This window comes from Pholcus phalangioides, unplaced genomic scaffold (genome assembly GCF_987345545.1).
Source record: "Pholcus phalangioides strain wild (caught in Gottingen) unplaced genomic scaffold, Ppha-v1.0 ptg000042l_1, whole genome shotgun sequence".
Classification (NCBI taxonomy): domain Eukaryota; kingdom Metazoa; phylum Arthropoda; class Arachnida; order Araneae; family Pholcidae; genus Pholcus; species Pholcus phalangioides.
Window position 1 is genome coordinate 34,931,631 of NW_028301628.1, and position 18,009 is coordinate 34,949,639.

At 37.6% G+C, this 18,009-nt stretch overlaps 1 protein-coding gene across 1 annotated transcript in view; it reads left to right on the forward strand.

The window, feature by feature from the left end:
- LOC149064940 (uncharacterized) overlaps positions 1 to 9,750 on the forward strand; it is a 31,024-nt gene extending 21,274 nt beyond the window's left edge. The window contains exons 8-9 of the mRNA XM_089254705.1: positions 623 to 685; positions 6,235 to 9,750. Coding sequence (XP_089110831.1) covers positions 623 to 685; positions 6,235 to 9,396 — 3,225 coding nt within the window. The 3' untranslated portion in view covers positions 9,397 to 9,750. The remainder of the gene's footprint in view (positions 1 to 622; positions 686 to 6,234) is intronic.
- The last annotated feature ends 8,259 nt before the right edge of the window (positions 9,751 to 18,009 follow it).

An 18,009-nucleotide genomic window follows, 5' to 3' on the forward strand; every position in this document is an offset into this window, starting at 1 on the left:
TTTTTTTCTGGTACATAGGCTTTAAAAATTTCTTATTTACAGTCAATCATTATGAAAGGAGATGGTTTTACACTACCACTTCTTATAACTTCCATCCATTTCTCTGAAATCTCGACATAGGACGTTTGTGTAGGACACAGCATAAATCTATAATCAGTGATGCTTTGATACACTAACTAACTCCAAATTCATAAGCACACATACACATCATAAAAATAACATCAATACACATCAAATACACACAAGAAATGCGCATCAATAAATCAAAACAAATATGTACCACACAAATATCATTTTCTGCACATGTGTATATGCTGAACTCTGATTGTTTTTCCATCTGTGCACTGTGACTGACTAAAAAATTGTTGTTCTCCCTTATGCCATATCTTTCTTCCTTTATTACAGCGGAGTGAAAGCATTTTTGCCTCTGATATTTCACGGAGTTTAAAGAGATGGTACTGAGCTATACAAAACCGCAAAAGCATTAATTTCAATTTTTTTTGGACTGAAACGGTTTCCCCCAATCCTCCACTTGTTTTTTTTTTCTAATTTGTATTTTGATAATTTTAAACTGATGAATATCAAAGATGTATATCAAATAATCTTTTTATTTCTTTTTCAGGTCAAATTGCAGTTCATTACTGTCAGAAACAGAGCTACTTTAATGTATATTCCAAAAACTGAAGTATGTATGAAGTCTTCATGTAATTTTCCATTAAGTGGTTGTAGAATATGAAAATTTTTTAAAGTTTATATTTTTTGTATGTATGCTACAATCCATGTCTGAAGTCCAGCATCTTCGTGATGCCATTTTCTCCTTTGGACTTGGATAGTAAATCCACAATCTAATAAACTAATTAGGGCTAAAAGAAAGTTAATCAGGGTTCATGAGCATTTTAGAAAAATATATCTAAACATTATACACAGGGTGGATTCAGTTCGGGCAGAAATCTTCAATCTTTCAGACATTGCAGGCCAAATTAAAACTTCTTACGAATCATGTAGGCCATCAACTCATGTAATGTTAGCATAGCTGCCAAGTCTCCCGAATTTTAGCTTCATCGCTCGACCCTACAAAAAATCCCTAATTGTCCCTAAAAATTTCCTACTTCATTAAAAAAAAATCTCCGCTTATAAAAACAATCGCTAAGGAACTTCTTGTGTGGCATGAAGCCTCTTTTTTTTTTCCCTTCCGAAATGACGTCGCACGTTGTAAATGTGGAAATTCCCTTTGTAAGGAAGTTTTACAAACCCTCTGATGTAGGCTGGCCATATTTCTTTGAGAGAAATACGGGACATTGGGATTCTAAATACGGGACATCGTCAATTATTGCCAAAAACGACGCCAAAACTAAACAAAGTTGCCAAATATTGTTGAAATTACGGAAAAATAACAATGGCGAGAAATGATGCATTACTGCAAATTGCAGTGGATTAAAATGTATTCCACGAAAAAAAAGAAAGAACATTCACCAAGGCAAATGTGGGAGATTAATATTCTCATATATAGTTGTAATTATCATAAAATAATTTATGAGTTGAAAAATAATGTCAATCTTTGACTTCAATAAAGAATAAAAATTCAAGTAGGCTTCGCGTAAAATACGGGAAAAACTGGGACACTTTTGCCAAAAAGTCGGGATGGCCAAAAAACAAGAAAATACCGGGACTGTCCACGACCACCTAGATAACCACCTAAATTACACCTAGATAATGTGTAATTTAGGTGGTCGTGGACTGTCCCTCGAAATACGGGACGTATGGTCACCCTACTCTGATGGTAACAAGAAAGTTGTTTGTCTTATCGCGCAGGGAAATAACTTAGCAGCCAATAGTCCTGGATAATAATTGAAGATTATAGTGACGCGCATACGGTCAAAATTTCTTTTCTTGAAGTTATGTACATGCGATATAACAAAACATGAATACTGATAAGCAAAAACATATTTAATCAATTTTAAATATACTTATTCCCCAATGAATTTCCTTTCATCAAACGTTCCAGAAGAGGACCAACTTTTCCTTTTTGTACAAGTTGTGTTACGGACATAAACGTCGGTCATGGAAAGACTGCCATCATCGCTCATGAAATGAAAAAAAAAAATCAAGCAAGTGTCACATAAAGTCAGTGTTCTTCAAAAATTGACGGTGCTTTCCTTCATCTTCCGATGATTTTGGGGTCATTCGTGCAGACTGTTTGTTCACAGCGTTTCTGATTGAACGCAATATTTATTTTTACATCATTGAAGTTTTGGCCTCCAATTTCACTTGTTTTTCGCATAGGAATTTTATTCCCAAGGGTTTATCTTCCCTGTGTGTAAAATCCCTATTTTAATTTGACTTCAGTTTTTGAGTAGGGATTTTATTCCCTATGCTTAGGGTCACCATACGTCCCGTATTTCCCGGGACTGTCCCGGTATTTTCTGTTTTTTTGGCTGTCCCGACTTTTTAGCAAAAGTGTCCCGGTTTTTCCCATATTTTGCACGAAGCCTACTTGAATTTTTATTCTTTATTGAAGTCAAAGATTGAAATTATTTTCAACTTATAAATTATATTATGATAACTACAACTATAAATGAGTATATGAATCTCCCACATTTGTCTTAGTGAGATTTTTTTTTTCGTGGAATTCATTTTAATCCACTGCAATTAGCAGTAATGCTGCATTTCCTGCTATTGTGATTTCTCCATTATTTCAACAATATTTGGCGACTTTGTTCGGTTTTGGCGTCATTTTTGGCGATAATTGGCGATGGCCCGTATTTTCCCGTATTTGGAATCCCAATGTCCCGTATTTCTCTCGAGGAAATATGGGCAGCGTACCTATGCTTTAACTTTTATGTTTGGAAAATCCCTATTTCATTTGGAAAAATCCCTATTGTATTTATTAGGGAGTGGTTTAAACATAAAATACGGGTTTGCGCGAAAATCTCACAAATTTTCATTTTCAAAAGTTGGCAGCTATGTGTTAGTGACATCTCAATACGCTCATGTGCAAAATTAAGAGAATTGACACATTATGTCGAATTTCTGAAACACTAGTGGAAAGATTTTAATGAAATTTGGTGCAAATACACAGTTATAACAGAGAAAGAGATGTATCATAGGAAAGTCATAGTGCACACACATGATTTTCAGTAAAACTCATCATTGCAGTAATATCTAAAATCCAAGTTGCGAGATTGAACCGAAAATGAGTCTAGTATGGGGTATGATCCCCTCTCACAGTCAGAAAGGTCATACAGTGTGAAGGCATACTAGCCGCGAGGCAGTTGAGAAGTCCCTGTAGCAATCGGTCCTACTCCTGCAACAATGCAGTTTTTAGTTCCAGGATGGTTCTGGAGGGGGATGGTGAGATGTAGTTGCCTTCTCAAGAGCATCCCAGACATGCTCTGTAGGGTTTAGGTCAGAAGATCTGGCTGGCCAATCCATTCGCAGAATATTCTCACTTTCCAGATAATCGTTGACCAAGTGAGCCCGATGTGGATGAGCATTGTCATCCATGAACAGGAACCGAAAAGTAGAACATAAGGATCTAAGATCTCTTTATACCTCCTAGCAGTCACAGACCCTCTGCCATACACATGGAGGGGTGTGCTGCCGTCCAACATGATGCCTGCCCAGACCATGACACCACCACCACCATAGTGGTCCAATATCCCTGATGTGGGGGGGGGGGGGTATCAGCTCTCTCTAGATGAGTGTAATTCAAGAATCAGCGTCCAGGCTGAATCTTGACTCATCTATGAAGAGCACGGTGCTCCATGAAGTCTGGTCCAAAGCTGATGTTGTCTGCACCATGCTAAACACGCTCTCTTGTGCTCTGCAGTTAGTGGGATGCAAACAGCGGGTCTTCTGACATAAAGCCCTCTCTCGTGAAGCCTTCAGGCAACAGTAAACTGTGAAACTCGAGTTACAGTGGCTGCATGCAGCTCACGTGAGAGCTGTGATGCTGTAGCAGTCCTGTGGCGCCACGCTGAAAGTGTCAAATAATGATCCTCATTGGTCGTCATGGCAGTTTGCCGACTTTGTCCAGGTCTTCTCTATATGGATCCAGTGTCCTAAAACTGTTTCCACAAATTGTGAACGACACTGGTCGTAACATCAAGCTCTATAGCCACCTGTACTTGTGTTTGTCCTGCCTCCAATCTACTGATGATTCTCCGTCTCATTCTGTCATCCATACGTTTGTGGCTACTCAGTTTCATTTAAAATTTCACAATTTTAAACAACAGAAAACAATGACATTCATTCAGGACCCCCAAAATGAAACCTGTCAATTTCCATATGGGCCCCTGACTTGGAAGCTTGTCTGATGTCCCCTGCTGCGAGTGCTATGGGAAATTTTTATTTCTATTCATTTACCAACGAATAAAACCGAGGGTCTCCAACCAATTACCCGGGACCCAATTCACATAATTTTAGTGGGGCCCCCAAACTGGCTTTATCTCGGGCTATGGATGTTGAAAATTTTACAATGTTAAACAACAAAAACATATAAGGTTCATCCAGGGGCTCATGAAATTGATGTCAAATTTTTCATGGGGGCCCTGACCTGAAGGCTTGTCGGGCATCCCCCTGTGAAAGGCCATGAAAACTTTTCAATTTTTATTAATTTTATAACAAGTAAAACCAGGGCCCCACATCCAGTAGCGGGGACCCGATACACAGATTTTTAATGGGGACCCAGACTGCAAATTCTACAATGTTAAACAACAGAAAACGATGAGATTCATCCAGGGCCCCCAAAATGAAACCTGTCAATGTGGAAACTTGTCAGACATCCCCGCTGGAGTGCCACGAAAAATGTTCATTTCCATTCATTTTATTAACAATAAAACCTATGGCCCCAACAACTACCCCGGACCCAGAAAAGAATGAGATTCATCCTGGGCCCCCAAAATGAAACCTGTCAATTTACCCCAATGTGGAAACTTGTCTGACATCCCCGCTGGAGTGCCACAAAAAATTTTCATTTGCATTCATTTTATTAACAATAAAACCTAGGGCCCCAACAACTACCCTGGACCCAGAAAAGAATGAGATTCATCCTGGGCCCCGAAATTAAACGTGGTCTCCAACTCGGAAGCTTATTGTGTATCCTCCCCTTGTGAAGGCCCCGGCAAATATTCATTAGTATTCATTTTACCAACTAATAAAATCCAGTTCCCCCACGAAATTACTTGGGACTGAATTCGTAGATTTTTATGGGGCCCTAGACTGGATATAGCTTGGGCTTCCGCTATCGGAAATTTTTCGATTTTAAAGCAGCAAGAAAATGAGGTCCATCAAGGGCCCCTGGAAACGAAACCTTTTAATTAACTTTAGCATGAAGGTATATGTGCAGTGCCTCCCCCAAGTACCCTGTCCCTGTGTGTTGGAAGCACTGATGATATACGTATATTATACATATACATACCTCTCGGCATGATCACAAGGGCATAGCTGACATGAGCCGGAACAATTCTTATCACTTTTTGATTTTTCACACTATAAATTAACCACAGAGGGGCCTGTCATCTCTCCCATTCTAGATGCCCTGCTGTAGGATGTGGGAGCCTCTCGGTACATACACATAACTTAGTCCCGAGGGGTCAAATGGGTCCTGATATGCAAGAGTTAAATGAAAACTTGACCCAAAATCGTAGCCGACTTCCGTACCACAAAAACAACATAACAGATTTTCATCACAAAAATGTCACAGACTTCTGTTACATAAAATCGTCATTAATTTCTGTTGCCTAGAAATGGGCTCTTTTCGAGTTTGTGATTTTATATTATAGAGTAGATTTTTTTCATTAATTCTGAAATTATTTGTTTCAAAAATGTTAAAATTATTTCTTTCAGTAATTCTGAATTTGTTCTGGAATTATTTATTTCACCTATTAGATTTCATCAATTTGTTCCGGGTTTTTTTTAAATATTTCTAGAATTCTTTCATTAATTCCAAAATTATTTTTTTCATTTTTTCCCGAATTATTTCTTTCATTAATTTCGGAACTAATCGTTTTCACAATGTTTCCAACCATTTTCAAAAAATAATTGATTGGCCAGGACAAAAAGCTCAAAAGGCCAAATGTTGCCCACAAGACATACATTCAAGGCCCCTGACATATAGCGAGCCAGATTTTTCAGTTCTTTGAAGTTCACTATAACATGGCTTGACATTATTTTACATTTCATTTTGTTTTTAGTTGTTACAGAATTTATAATTCTCTATTCTGATACCTATAGGTCCCTGATATTGCTGTAATTGACTTGAAGAGAAGTGATTCCGATGATGATTTTGAGAGACAGTCTAAAACTACAGAGGCATGCAATTCTCGCTCCAGTGAAGAATCTGAAAATGATTGGTCCGACCTTCTCTGGAATTCAAATAGTCGTTCTAAAGAAAGTTTTAATGTTACAAAACTTGTATCTGCTATGAATGAACATGTAAAACAGGGAATAATTGAACAAAGCTCCTTCAAATCTGGCACAAATGTCATACAGGAAGTGTGTATGCAGAGGCCCTTGGATGTTTTTAACAAAAGTGAAGGTGATCAGGTTAATTTTCCATCAGCTACTTTGACTGAAAGTACAGATACAGTTTATGAAACAGTGGACTCAGAGGGAAAAACATTGCCTGTTTCTATCACACCAGATTCTTCAGAAGATTTTAAACGTAAATATGAAGTCACAGGAATGACTAACATTCTAGAATGTGTAATGAAAACATGCAAGTTGGAACACAACCCCAATTCATGTCCAACTTCTGCTTTCATACCCGAAAAACAGTCATTGTTCGTAGAAGAGCAAGGGCATTTCACAACTCTACTGAGTCATGTGAAACAGGAGGTAATTGAACAAAGCACTTTTGAACCCAGCATAGAGGCTACACGGGTACTCCGTTCTCAGACGGCCTTGGATATTTACAGCAATAACACATGGGTGAAACAAGAAGATTTGCAAGAATATGAGTCAAATTTATCTAGGGAAGAAGATAATGAGTTTAGTTCTCCAGCATCCGATTTGGTAGCAAATCCAGGTGTGGTTTATGAAACATCAGAACCAGAGAACCCTAAATATGAGGTAAAGCCATTGCCTGTCCTTATGGCATCAGATTCTTTGAAAGATACTAAACGCAAATATGAAGTCACAGAAATGGATGGCATTTCAGAATGTGTCACAAAATCATTTAAGTTGGAACATATTTCAAATTCATATCCAACTGATGATTTTCTATACAAAAAACAACCATCATTTACTGATGAACAAGGGCATGTAACAACTCCCAGCCATTCCAATGACTCCAGTGAAGTGAACGTTGTTGCTTCTGATCGAGACAGTATGGAAGATGATTGCTTTGAAGAAGAACCATTCACTGATGAACAGGGGCATGTAAAAACTCCTCATCATTCCAGTGACTCCAATGAAGTTGACACTTCTAGGGAATCTTTTACTGATGCACAAGAACATGTAACAACTCCTCTCAGTCATTCCAATGACTTCAGTGAAGTTAACAATGCTTATGATCGAGATGATATAGAAGATGATCATTTTGACAAGGACTCATTCACTGATGAGCAAGCGCGTGCAACAATTTCTCTCAGTCGTTCCAGTGATTCCAGTAAAGTTGATGTTGCTTCTAAGGAATATTTTACTGACGGACAAAAGAATGTAACATCTCCTCCCAATCATTCCAATGACTTCAGTGAAGTTGACAATGCTTATGATCGAGACATTATGGAAGATGATCATTTTGACAAGGAACCATTCACTGATGAACAAGAGCATGCAACAACTCCTTCCAGTCATTCCAATGACTCCAATGAAGTTGGTGTTGCATCTGATCGAGACATTATGGAAGATAATCACTGTGATGAGGAACCCAAAGAAACATCAGAAGGTATACAACGTACCAAATCACCAGCTATTGAGCAACCATTTGTAAAATCCTGTTATTTTACTGGTGTAAGTGTGCAAACCCATAAGGCTACTGAATGTGAAGTTCCACCCGATGATCTAGAGCATATTGTTGAACAAGTATCTTCAAACTGTGACAAAATCCATGCTTCTGGCACAGAATCACCAGCCACAGTCATGTCGAAACCTGCAATTATATACTCTGGTTCACCAAAAACTTTTGATAGTAATAGTTCTTCCAGCATGATTAATGAACTAATGGATTCAGATTTGTATTCGGAGAAGCCATTGCCAACCGAGGAGACTCGGTTGTTGTGTCAAAATGATAGAAGTTCTCAGGCTGACTCGAAAAGTGTGAAACATTATTTATATAGTGGTGTATCGCTGAAGCTACAAGATGAAAAAGTAATGCCATCTGTTGAGTGTGATTATTCTATTATAGATTCAGATTTGTATTCAGAGAAGAAATTGCCAACTGTGGAGACTCGGTTGTTGTGTCAAAGTAATACAAGTTCTTTGCCAGACCCAAAAAGTGTAGAACATTATTTATATAGTGGTGTATCATTGAAGTTACAAGATAAAATAATGTCATCTGTTCAGAATGATTCTATTACAATAGAAGATTTGGAGATATTAACTCCTGAAAATTCAAACACAGACTCTGTGAATGCCTCAACAGTTGTGAATGATAAGAGACCAGAGGAAAAAATCTGTGATAATTCTACTCAACCTAGTGAAATTAGTTCTGTTGTAACTGATAGAAGCTTCCCAATCGAGATCATTAACAATGATAATACTGAAGTAGAAGCTAGCACACCTCCAATTTCACATCAATCTCCAACCAACTTCAGCCACAGAGCATCATCAGAACCTTCAAAGAACTTGGATTCAAGAAACAAAGGTGCTCGTCTTGATACTCCCCAAGTTTTGTCCGCAAATTTCTTGTCTACCGTGCTTCAAACCCATTGCAACGAGAACAGAAAAGCAAAAGAGACTTCACAAACAGAGAAACCAGCTGAAAAAACTGTGAGTGGCGCATTTCCCAGAAGCAGCGGGCACAAACAGATTCTTCCGAGGTCCGCTATTGAAGATGACGATATAATGGTGGTGTGTGAAAAAGGTTTTTCAGCTGGCCGAGGGACAAATGCATCCAGAAATCGATTGCCTGACCATAGATTCAGTCCTTATTCATCATTATCATCACCGCCATTTCAGAGACAGAGCAAAAGTTTTGTTGCCAAAAGGAGGACAGTTACGTCACAAAATCTATTGCCAAATCATCGATTCAGTCATCCATCAATCTCGCACCCATCTCAGAATCGTCAACGGCAGCCCAACTCGTTTACGTCCAGCTGTGCCAGCTACAACAACATCCGCAATAATGGCAACGATACTGCTGTAATAACTTTGGGTTCATCTGACGAGAGTGATAACGACGATAGTGGCATTGATATCCTCTACGAGAAGCTTCGTGAGGTAGTTGTTGAATGAATTCATCTTGTTTTGAGCATTGTATGATTAATTATATGTAAATATTTTATCCTGTACAAAAAGAAAGTTCAATTTTCTCATTGCAGAAACATTTTTTTATAAATATTGTAAAAACTTTTTTGATTAGCATAAACGTGTAGTACATTTTATGAATGACTAATTCCATGGAAGTTGTATTCTCATGAATTGGGGTTCATGATGCAAGATTATGTTTGTATTATATGGTGCTCCCCCCACCCCTTCCTTGATGATTGGTTATGTTGTTCGTTTATCCAAAATTGTTTTAAAAACTCACCCTCTTTATCTACAGGTTGTACACCCTCGCGTATTTAATCGCCTGGGTCCTGTGAGCCTAAAAAAAAAAAAATAGTCAAATGTCCTTTGTAATCTAGTAAAATTGTCACATGGGATGTGTAACTCGAATTTCTATGGTTCTTTCTTCAAGTATTTGATGTGTTACATCCTATCAATGACACCATAGAGTATTTTTCAATTTCTTATCGGCAGATCATAATTGTGGGCTGTTGGAATGGATGAAATAGTTTGTAATCAGATAGTATTGAATTTTTATTGTTCTTTTGTATAATATATATATGCACATGGTGAACTGTGAATAATCTACCAGATGAAAATGGATGACAGACAAGCCCAAGTGGAACATAAAAAACCATAGCACAGCCCTGTGCTATCTTTAATCATTTCTGAGTTATGGTGGGAAATAGATTACGGAAGAAAAATGTTTGAAGTCTGAAAAGACATGAATTTGTGCAGTTTCTGAAATACCTACATGCAAACTAAGTACTTATTTGGAAAGAGAAGAAAAAACCCTATAAGAGGTGAACTCCATTTCTGTCAGAATATCTGGATTTTTATGGGGCAAGCTACAAGGATTAGTGAAGTGTAGAATTGAGTTGTCGCCAAAACCTATAATTGGCTATTTTGAAAACATCCTTCTAACTACAATCAGACAAATTTACCAGAAACTTTTCCATTGCACTATCTTTGTAAAAAGCTTATAGTAAACAACATTGGTGTTGTATTTCAGGATAAATTTAGCCTTCTGTTTGCAATACCATACTACTACTCAACCATACATGAACCTTGTGCACATTGCTCTACGGAATTTCTAATTAATTGGCACATACTGGAAATGTGGTGTGAACCTAACATGAAGTTTGTTCCTGTGTAATGATTGTTATGTGTCGTGCTTTAGAGTGGTGCTGCCATCTATTTTTCTAACTATGAGTGAAGTGTAATGATGTACTGTTGTTGGCCTGTTTTTCTCTGGGAAGACTTTTTAATGGGGAGATTGGCAATACCATAATGCATAACAAGCACCACTGACAGAGAATGGCAAAATGCCAAATTGAATTGTCACCAAAAGGTACTGAAATGTCTACTTCAACAAAAACAGACTTCTATGATGTATTGCAAACAAAACACTAAGTTTTTCTTGAACCAGAATACCGATATGGTTTATTGTAGACTCTTTCGAAAGCTGGTATAATAGACATGTTTTTGGTAAATTTTACTAATTGTTGCTAGAAGGGTGTTTATGAAATAGGCAATTATTATAGATTTTGGTGACAATTTGATTTTGCACTTTGCTAATCTTTCAGCACGTGTAGCTCACCATAAAAATCTACATATTCCGATGAAATTGGTGTCACTTTATAGGATTTTTATGCTCTTTTCAAATATGTGCTTAGTTTGTGTATAGGGCTTTTAGAAACTTCACAAATTTGGGTTTTTTGAGACGACACATTTTTCTTCCATAACCTATTTTCCACTATAACTCGAATACTATCAGAGATAGGATAGGGTGTTGCTGTGTGGTGTTTTATGTTCCACCCATTTTCGTTTGGAAGATTATTCGCAGTTCTCTATATGGCTATTGTTGAATATTACTGTGTTTGGGAATCAGGAACAATTGTTATTGTTAGGAAATCTGTTCTCTCCATTGTTATTTGTTTCTGTATTACAAGGTAACCGAACGTAACTGTATTAATCTTTTAGGATGCCATTTCATCATGAAATTCAATGAACAGTTGTAGTCATATTTTCATTTGCGATATTCTTTGTTTGTTGCTCAACTGATCTCTGGATTTACTGACTCAATTTTTTATGATCCTTGAAAGGCTGAATTATCTATATTCATTTGGATTATACATGTATTTGGTCATAGAAAATAAGGAGGGAAATGAGGATAGAAATATTGCAATTTGTTTATATTTTTTTAATAATGAAGTCAAGATTCACATTTGTATATTTTGTACATATCATACTTAAATTGGTATGATACAGTCTACGCCGCTTATTGTGATCACATAGGGACTCACGGTTTCTGGTAATAATAACAGAATGATAACTATGTCTGAAGAAAGTCCTGTTTGCAAGTATGGTGACCATACATTGTGACCATGGACGTTTGTAAAATGGGATAATTCTGTTTTTTTTTTCCTTTTGACATGGAGCACGCGAATGCTACGGCACGATTACGACTAAGCACTGAAATTTTGTTAATAAGGGAGAGACTTCTATAGCCTTCTACATAGTCTTGCAGTCGGATAATAATAATTTGCAGGGAGGAGTTTGATTAAACCTTAACTTTGAAATGTGCAAAAAACTTCAGACCGAAAAAAATTATAACAAACTGAAGTACTGATAACAAAAATCAAATTTTTTCCCATGTTATGATATTGGCCCGTTAGGTTCTTCATGAAAGTGATAACAATACCTAAATGATAACATATGTGATTATAATAAACGACATCTACTGTATTATGATTTACTCCAATGTTTAAGTGTACACCACTATAAAAATAATCAATTTCATCACCCCCGCCTAATTTTGGTGCAATAATGTTTCACATCTGTATGTGTTTTGTAATATGAAGGGCCCAAAAGTTTATTTTATTCAAAAACTAGTCACAAGCGGAAATGACATTTCAGTGACTAAACAATGTACTACTACGTTCAAAAAGTTCTGAAACTTGCTTTGTTATAGAAGAATGAATACAGATAGAACCTGTTTATATGGTGTTTCCTTCGAAGTAACTACCCTGTGCAGTTAGACATTTTTGCCATCATTCATACAACATTGTTAATGTGGATTGCATGCCTCCAGTACCTCCTACTTCTATCAAATCAAGAGAGAAAGGTTGCTTATCTAGCAAATCCTTTTGCCTAGAAAAAAAGAAAAAGCCAAGTGGTGGGGGGGGGGGGTAAATCAAGGAAATAAGCGTTGGTTGTAGAAGTATCGGAATGTGATGTTTTGACAGGTGATCTGACACCAGGTGGAATCTGAGTCCTTTAATGTCGGCATAACTTGGTGAGACACAAGCAGCCAAATTTTCAGAAGGCGGTGCCATGGGTGCTCCATCATGATGATGCACCTGCTCACAGGTCCTTCTTAGTGTCAGATTGACTGTCAAAACATCACATTCTGGTACTTCCACAACTAGCTTATTCCCCTGATCTTGCCTCACTTGAATTTTTCCTTTTTCTTCAAATAAAGAATTTGCTTAAGAAGTAACGATTCTCAGTTGCTGAAGAGGTGCAGCGATGAAAGCACTGAAATATTTGACAAAAGAAGACTTGCAATCTGCATTTATATCTTTTGTATGAACAATGGCAAAAATGCGTAATTGCATAGGGTAATTATTTTAAAGGAAACACCTAATAAACACGTTCTATTTGTAATTCTTCCGTAACAAAATAAGCTCCACAACTTTTTGAACATACAGTAGTAGTACAATGTGAGATCAGAAAACTGCCCATTTTGTTTTGATAGACTGTACTCCTCTAGGGAGGGAACCATATAAATGTTTTATTTTATAACGAGAATCCAGTTTTTCTTTGTTGGTCCCCTTCATGGATCTTGATTGAGGTATTGGCATCTGGCTTGTTAAACACTTTGAGATATTTATGTATCTAGGCCTAGTTGCTGCTGTGAAGGCCATGCATTCCGCTTTCAACTGACTGTTGATGAATATCATAATTCCCCTTTTGTTGCTGGCTGAGACGATGTATCTCAAGACCAGTTGACGAATGACCAGATCTGTTGGAGATTGAAGTGGCAGTATTTTGTGTGCTTCTTGATTTGACTCCTCCTAACCATGGCCCACGGCTCTGTTTCAACAAATGACAAATTTATCAGTATTTATTCTTTTTTAAAAATTACCGAAAAAAATTAAAATCAGATACAGACTTGTGCGAAGTTTTACCTGAAAATTGTGACAAAGCACTTGAAATGGCAATAAAGGCTTTCTGTGACTGTGGCTAAGGGGCAGATTCGGAAGTTGCATGTTTGTTCTGAACATGGACAACATTATAGATCTCCTTCCTGTGGCAAAGTTATGTTTTGAATATGAGTCTGGAAGTATCTAATGGCCAATTAATTTATACACTTTAGGAAATCGTAGTACTGGATCACAGCATCTTGAAGCTCCTATGTGTACTTTAAGTCATGGCCATGTGGCCCCCATGCAGTAAGATGGCCCTACCAGTGATTCCTAGATGACAATTAACACTGTGAATGCTCTGACAAGCACAGACTGACCCTAAAATTGTCTGAGAAATTCCGGAAACCTTGTCTATGAAAATCAGAGGAAAACAGTTTGACACCTTGTTGGAATTGGGGATCTATCTTTTGGCTGTATGTCAGTGTTTATTAACCCTTACGGCTTATGTTCCTCTTAGGACATTTTTCTTCCCATGGTTCCCCCTGGGTTATCCAGGGCCTCCTAACCTCATCCAGGAGCAAGGTCGTTTTTACTTATCAAATTGATTTTTTGACTAAATTTAAAATTAACACAAAAACTTAGTAGATAAGGTTGGCCTCTGGCTCATTTCTGTGAGCTTCTCTCTTGTAGGGCCATCTCAACATCATGCCTCCCACTCCTGCAAAGTGATGTTCTGGGGCCATGTGCCGAGCTGGAATTGTAACAGCTTACATAGCTACAAACTTTACTCGAAAATTATGGTACTGCAAATGTTGTCATCGTGTAGGCTTCCTGCGGACATGAGGCCCCGGAATCATGCCTGTATGGGCCGATGCCTTGTAATAGATTCTGGAAGTACATTAGTCACATTTTTCTCTTTTCCATATTTCACTTGAAAGCTCCGTTTCTTAACATCTGAATTATTTTAACATCTCTCTCTCTCAGTGGCACCTTAACTACCTGCCATACCACCTATACAATCGTGGACCAGGTTGCCTACGGGGTCAGATGATGCAAGAATGGTCGCAGCTGTGAGTAGCGTCTGTCAAAGTAGAACAGTTTTCTGGAAGAATCAATATAATGTGATGTGTCGAAGGCTGTAAGATCCTAAAGGCCTTTAATCAGTGGCAGACACAACAGAATCAGCATTCAGTCCAAATAATATTATTATTGGTTTCTTAGCAAAAGCAAGAAAGTTTTATAATGCTGCCCAAAATGAGTGTCTGTCAAGAATACATGTTTGAAGCGTCAGTAACCACATTGTACATATTCGGAAAATGTTAAAAATAATTGTTTGTTTTTAATTAATTTTTGTTGAATTTTATTCATTTGCGAGAGTTCCTTTAAGTAATTTACTTTGAATAAAATTATATTTCTCTTAAACTGTGTGTTTGGAAATCCTTTGTATGTTAAAGATGCCACAGAAAGCGTGTGTTGTAGTCATCTGATACTACTACTAAACCACACACGTGCCTCGTCCATATCACTCTGCAGCACTGCTAACGAATTGGTACATGTTGGAATACGCGCGTGTCCGTGTTGTGTACCTAACGTAAAGTTTGTTTCTGTATTATGCTTGCCATCTGCCATCAATTTTTCTAATTATGAGAAGTGTAATGACTGGAGATTTTACCGTTTTAGGCTTGTTGCACTCCACGGTGAGACTTTTTTTTAACGGGAAGATGGCTGATGCTGGGACATTTTGAACGTAATGGCTGGCATTATTTAGAGGTGTCTAAGAAGACATTTATATATACAAATCCACTACTACCAATCAGGACAACAAAAAAATAGTATCTGCCAAGCTGAAAATTCCCAAATGCTCGTTCGTTCTTTTCGGCAGTATGTTCAGAAGTGCTTGATTTCTGCATGGAACAAGTGCAGAGTGGCGTATTTACGGGAAGGGGGGGGGCGGCTTAACCGGGCTATATTGCAGCAGAGCGACGAATTCGGAGGAGCGTCTAATTTTAGTAGTGGTCAGAATTAGGGTATGCCTAAAGAGCAAAAGACTGGTTAGTGAGACACTAAAAGAGTGACCTAGAGAGTGTGCACGCATATGAGCGACCTAGAAAGCGAAGAATTAATTAGGTCAGTGAGTAATTAAAAGAGTGATCTAAAGAGGTGCGAACCACGTCGGTGAGCGATCAAAGGCATGGTGCAAAGTGTTGCCTAATTATTGAAATAAGCAGCGTTAAATATGCGGTTTAGCCGCATTTTTAACGCTTTTTTTTCCCTCAACTTTCCACCATGTTTAGAAATCAAATATTTTAGTGGATATTGCACTTACAAGGAAAGGGTCCTGAGGTGACGTCTTCGAGAAGTTTGAAAAAAAAAAAATTACCACTGTTTCTACTCATTTAAATGCATCTAAAAATCCGGCGGACTTATTATAGGTCACTCAGAAAAAAAAAATCGAAAAATTAATATTTTGAACGCCAATAGAGAGGTCATTTAATCCTAGAGTGACGTCAAATAACACAAGATCAGGTACAGCCAACACCAATTATAGCAGGCTTTCGCGGTAAGCTCGTGACGTCACTGAAGGTCATTTCATCCATAGCCATTAGATATACTGTACTACAAAAAAGGGTAACATGGTGCATGCGTCGGCCTGCTGTATCCAATGGCTATACTAGAGATGACTTTCTTCAGTGACGTCGCAAGCTTTGCTAGGGGACCTTCTTGCATAGATGGTGGGGTTCAGCACGGACAAAGAGACAAAAAAAAAGGAGAAAAAAATGAGAGGTATAGAAAAAATCTTTAAAAACAGTGAAAAGAATTTTTTTTTATAGATATCGTGAAGAAGTGCGAGAGGCGATGAGTAGCCAAATGGTGTCATTTCAATAATCTTTTGCGGCTTTAAGTGTAGCATTTGTCAGTATTCTTTGTTTTTATGTGTTTCTAGGCATATACTTAAATTTTTTCACAATTTTTTGAAGACGACACCTTGGAACACTTTTCTTGTTAGTAACGTGGAATTTTTTTTTTCGGGGGGGGGGGGCATCCGGAAAGACAGGACACAAACTTTGCAAATGGATTTTTAACTATTGGGTGTCCGTATAAAAAGTTAGCATTTTTATTTCAATAACTAAACGACCCCTTGCAAACATGAATGACACACATCTGAGTACTACGCCTTATTTGGATACTTTTTTCAGATTGTCTCTAGGATAAACGGTTCGCCAGTAAAATACCATAGGCGCTGTTACCGCCTATACAGTATTATATAATGTATAATTATTATTTTTTTCACTTCTATCACCAGTAGTCCATAATATCCTCATTGGCTTTTCGAAATTATAATCACGAAAGAATACGCACCAGCCAGTTCAATTCTGGTTTATATCTTTTTCGATTACCATTACAAAAAGTCCTGCTCGACTTACTAACGTTAGTTTACCGCACACAAACAACCACTGTTAAAATTTTTTGAGCAAACTTGACAATTCGGCTTGTATTATTGCTCAGAATATGTTAATCAATGTCATACTATATTGATTTTTTCTATGCGGCGCATTAATCAAAAACCGGTCATCAATTTCAATCGAATAATCCCAACACTTGCATTTTTTATATGATAGGTGACAGCAGTGGTTTCAGTTCTCAGTGATATTTCTTACATGTATAATATACTTGTATATTATAGAGGGTAATTACACGTAATTCCCCTTGCCGCACTTTACTGGTGAACCGTTTTTTCTAGAGGCGTACTTCCAATTGGAAAAAGTATCCAACTACCATGTAGACTTCAGACGCGTCATTCGTATTGTAAGGGATTATATAGTTATAATAAAACCACTTTTTATATGGGCACCCTGTCCTCAAAAACCTAATTGGGAAGAAGTTGTCCTGTCTCTCCTAAGGCCAAAAAAAAAAAAAAAAAAAAAAATCCACGTTTCTAAGTGCAATATTCGCAGAGATATTTGAATTTAAATATGTAGAGAGGGGAAAAAGTTGGGGAGAGAGAGAAACAGCTTAAACCAATGGAAAACGCTTCTTTCCTTGATTTGCAGCTTCTCGTTGAAATTCGAAATAAAGAACAGCTTTGCAGGTAATAGTTACAAGAAAGTTTTCTTTTTTTGAAAGCTCTTAGGGTTTCGGGCTATTTAAGAGCTCGCTCTCTGGGCGGAAGTGAATTTATGACATTACAAATTTCGCTGCACTTTTCCCCATTCCAATAATTTCCGTCATTGTTCAAATTTGCCGGCCCTCCGGATTTGCCATCCTGGGCTATAGCCCGCTATGCTTTCCCCCTCCTCGTAAATATGTCACTGTGTGGCATTACAGACAGTCCCACGAAAATTGTACGGGAATTTTTTGTACGGACAGTACCACGGATGCTTCATTTATGGGTGATTTTTCTCACGTTAAGAACGATTCTGCCCTCAGT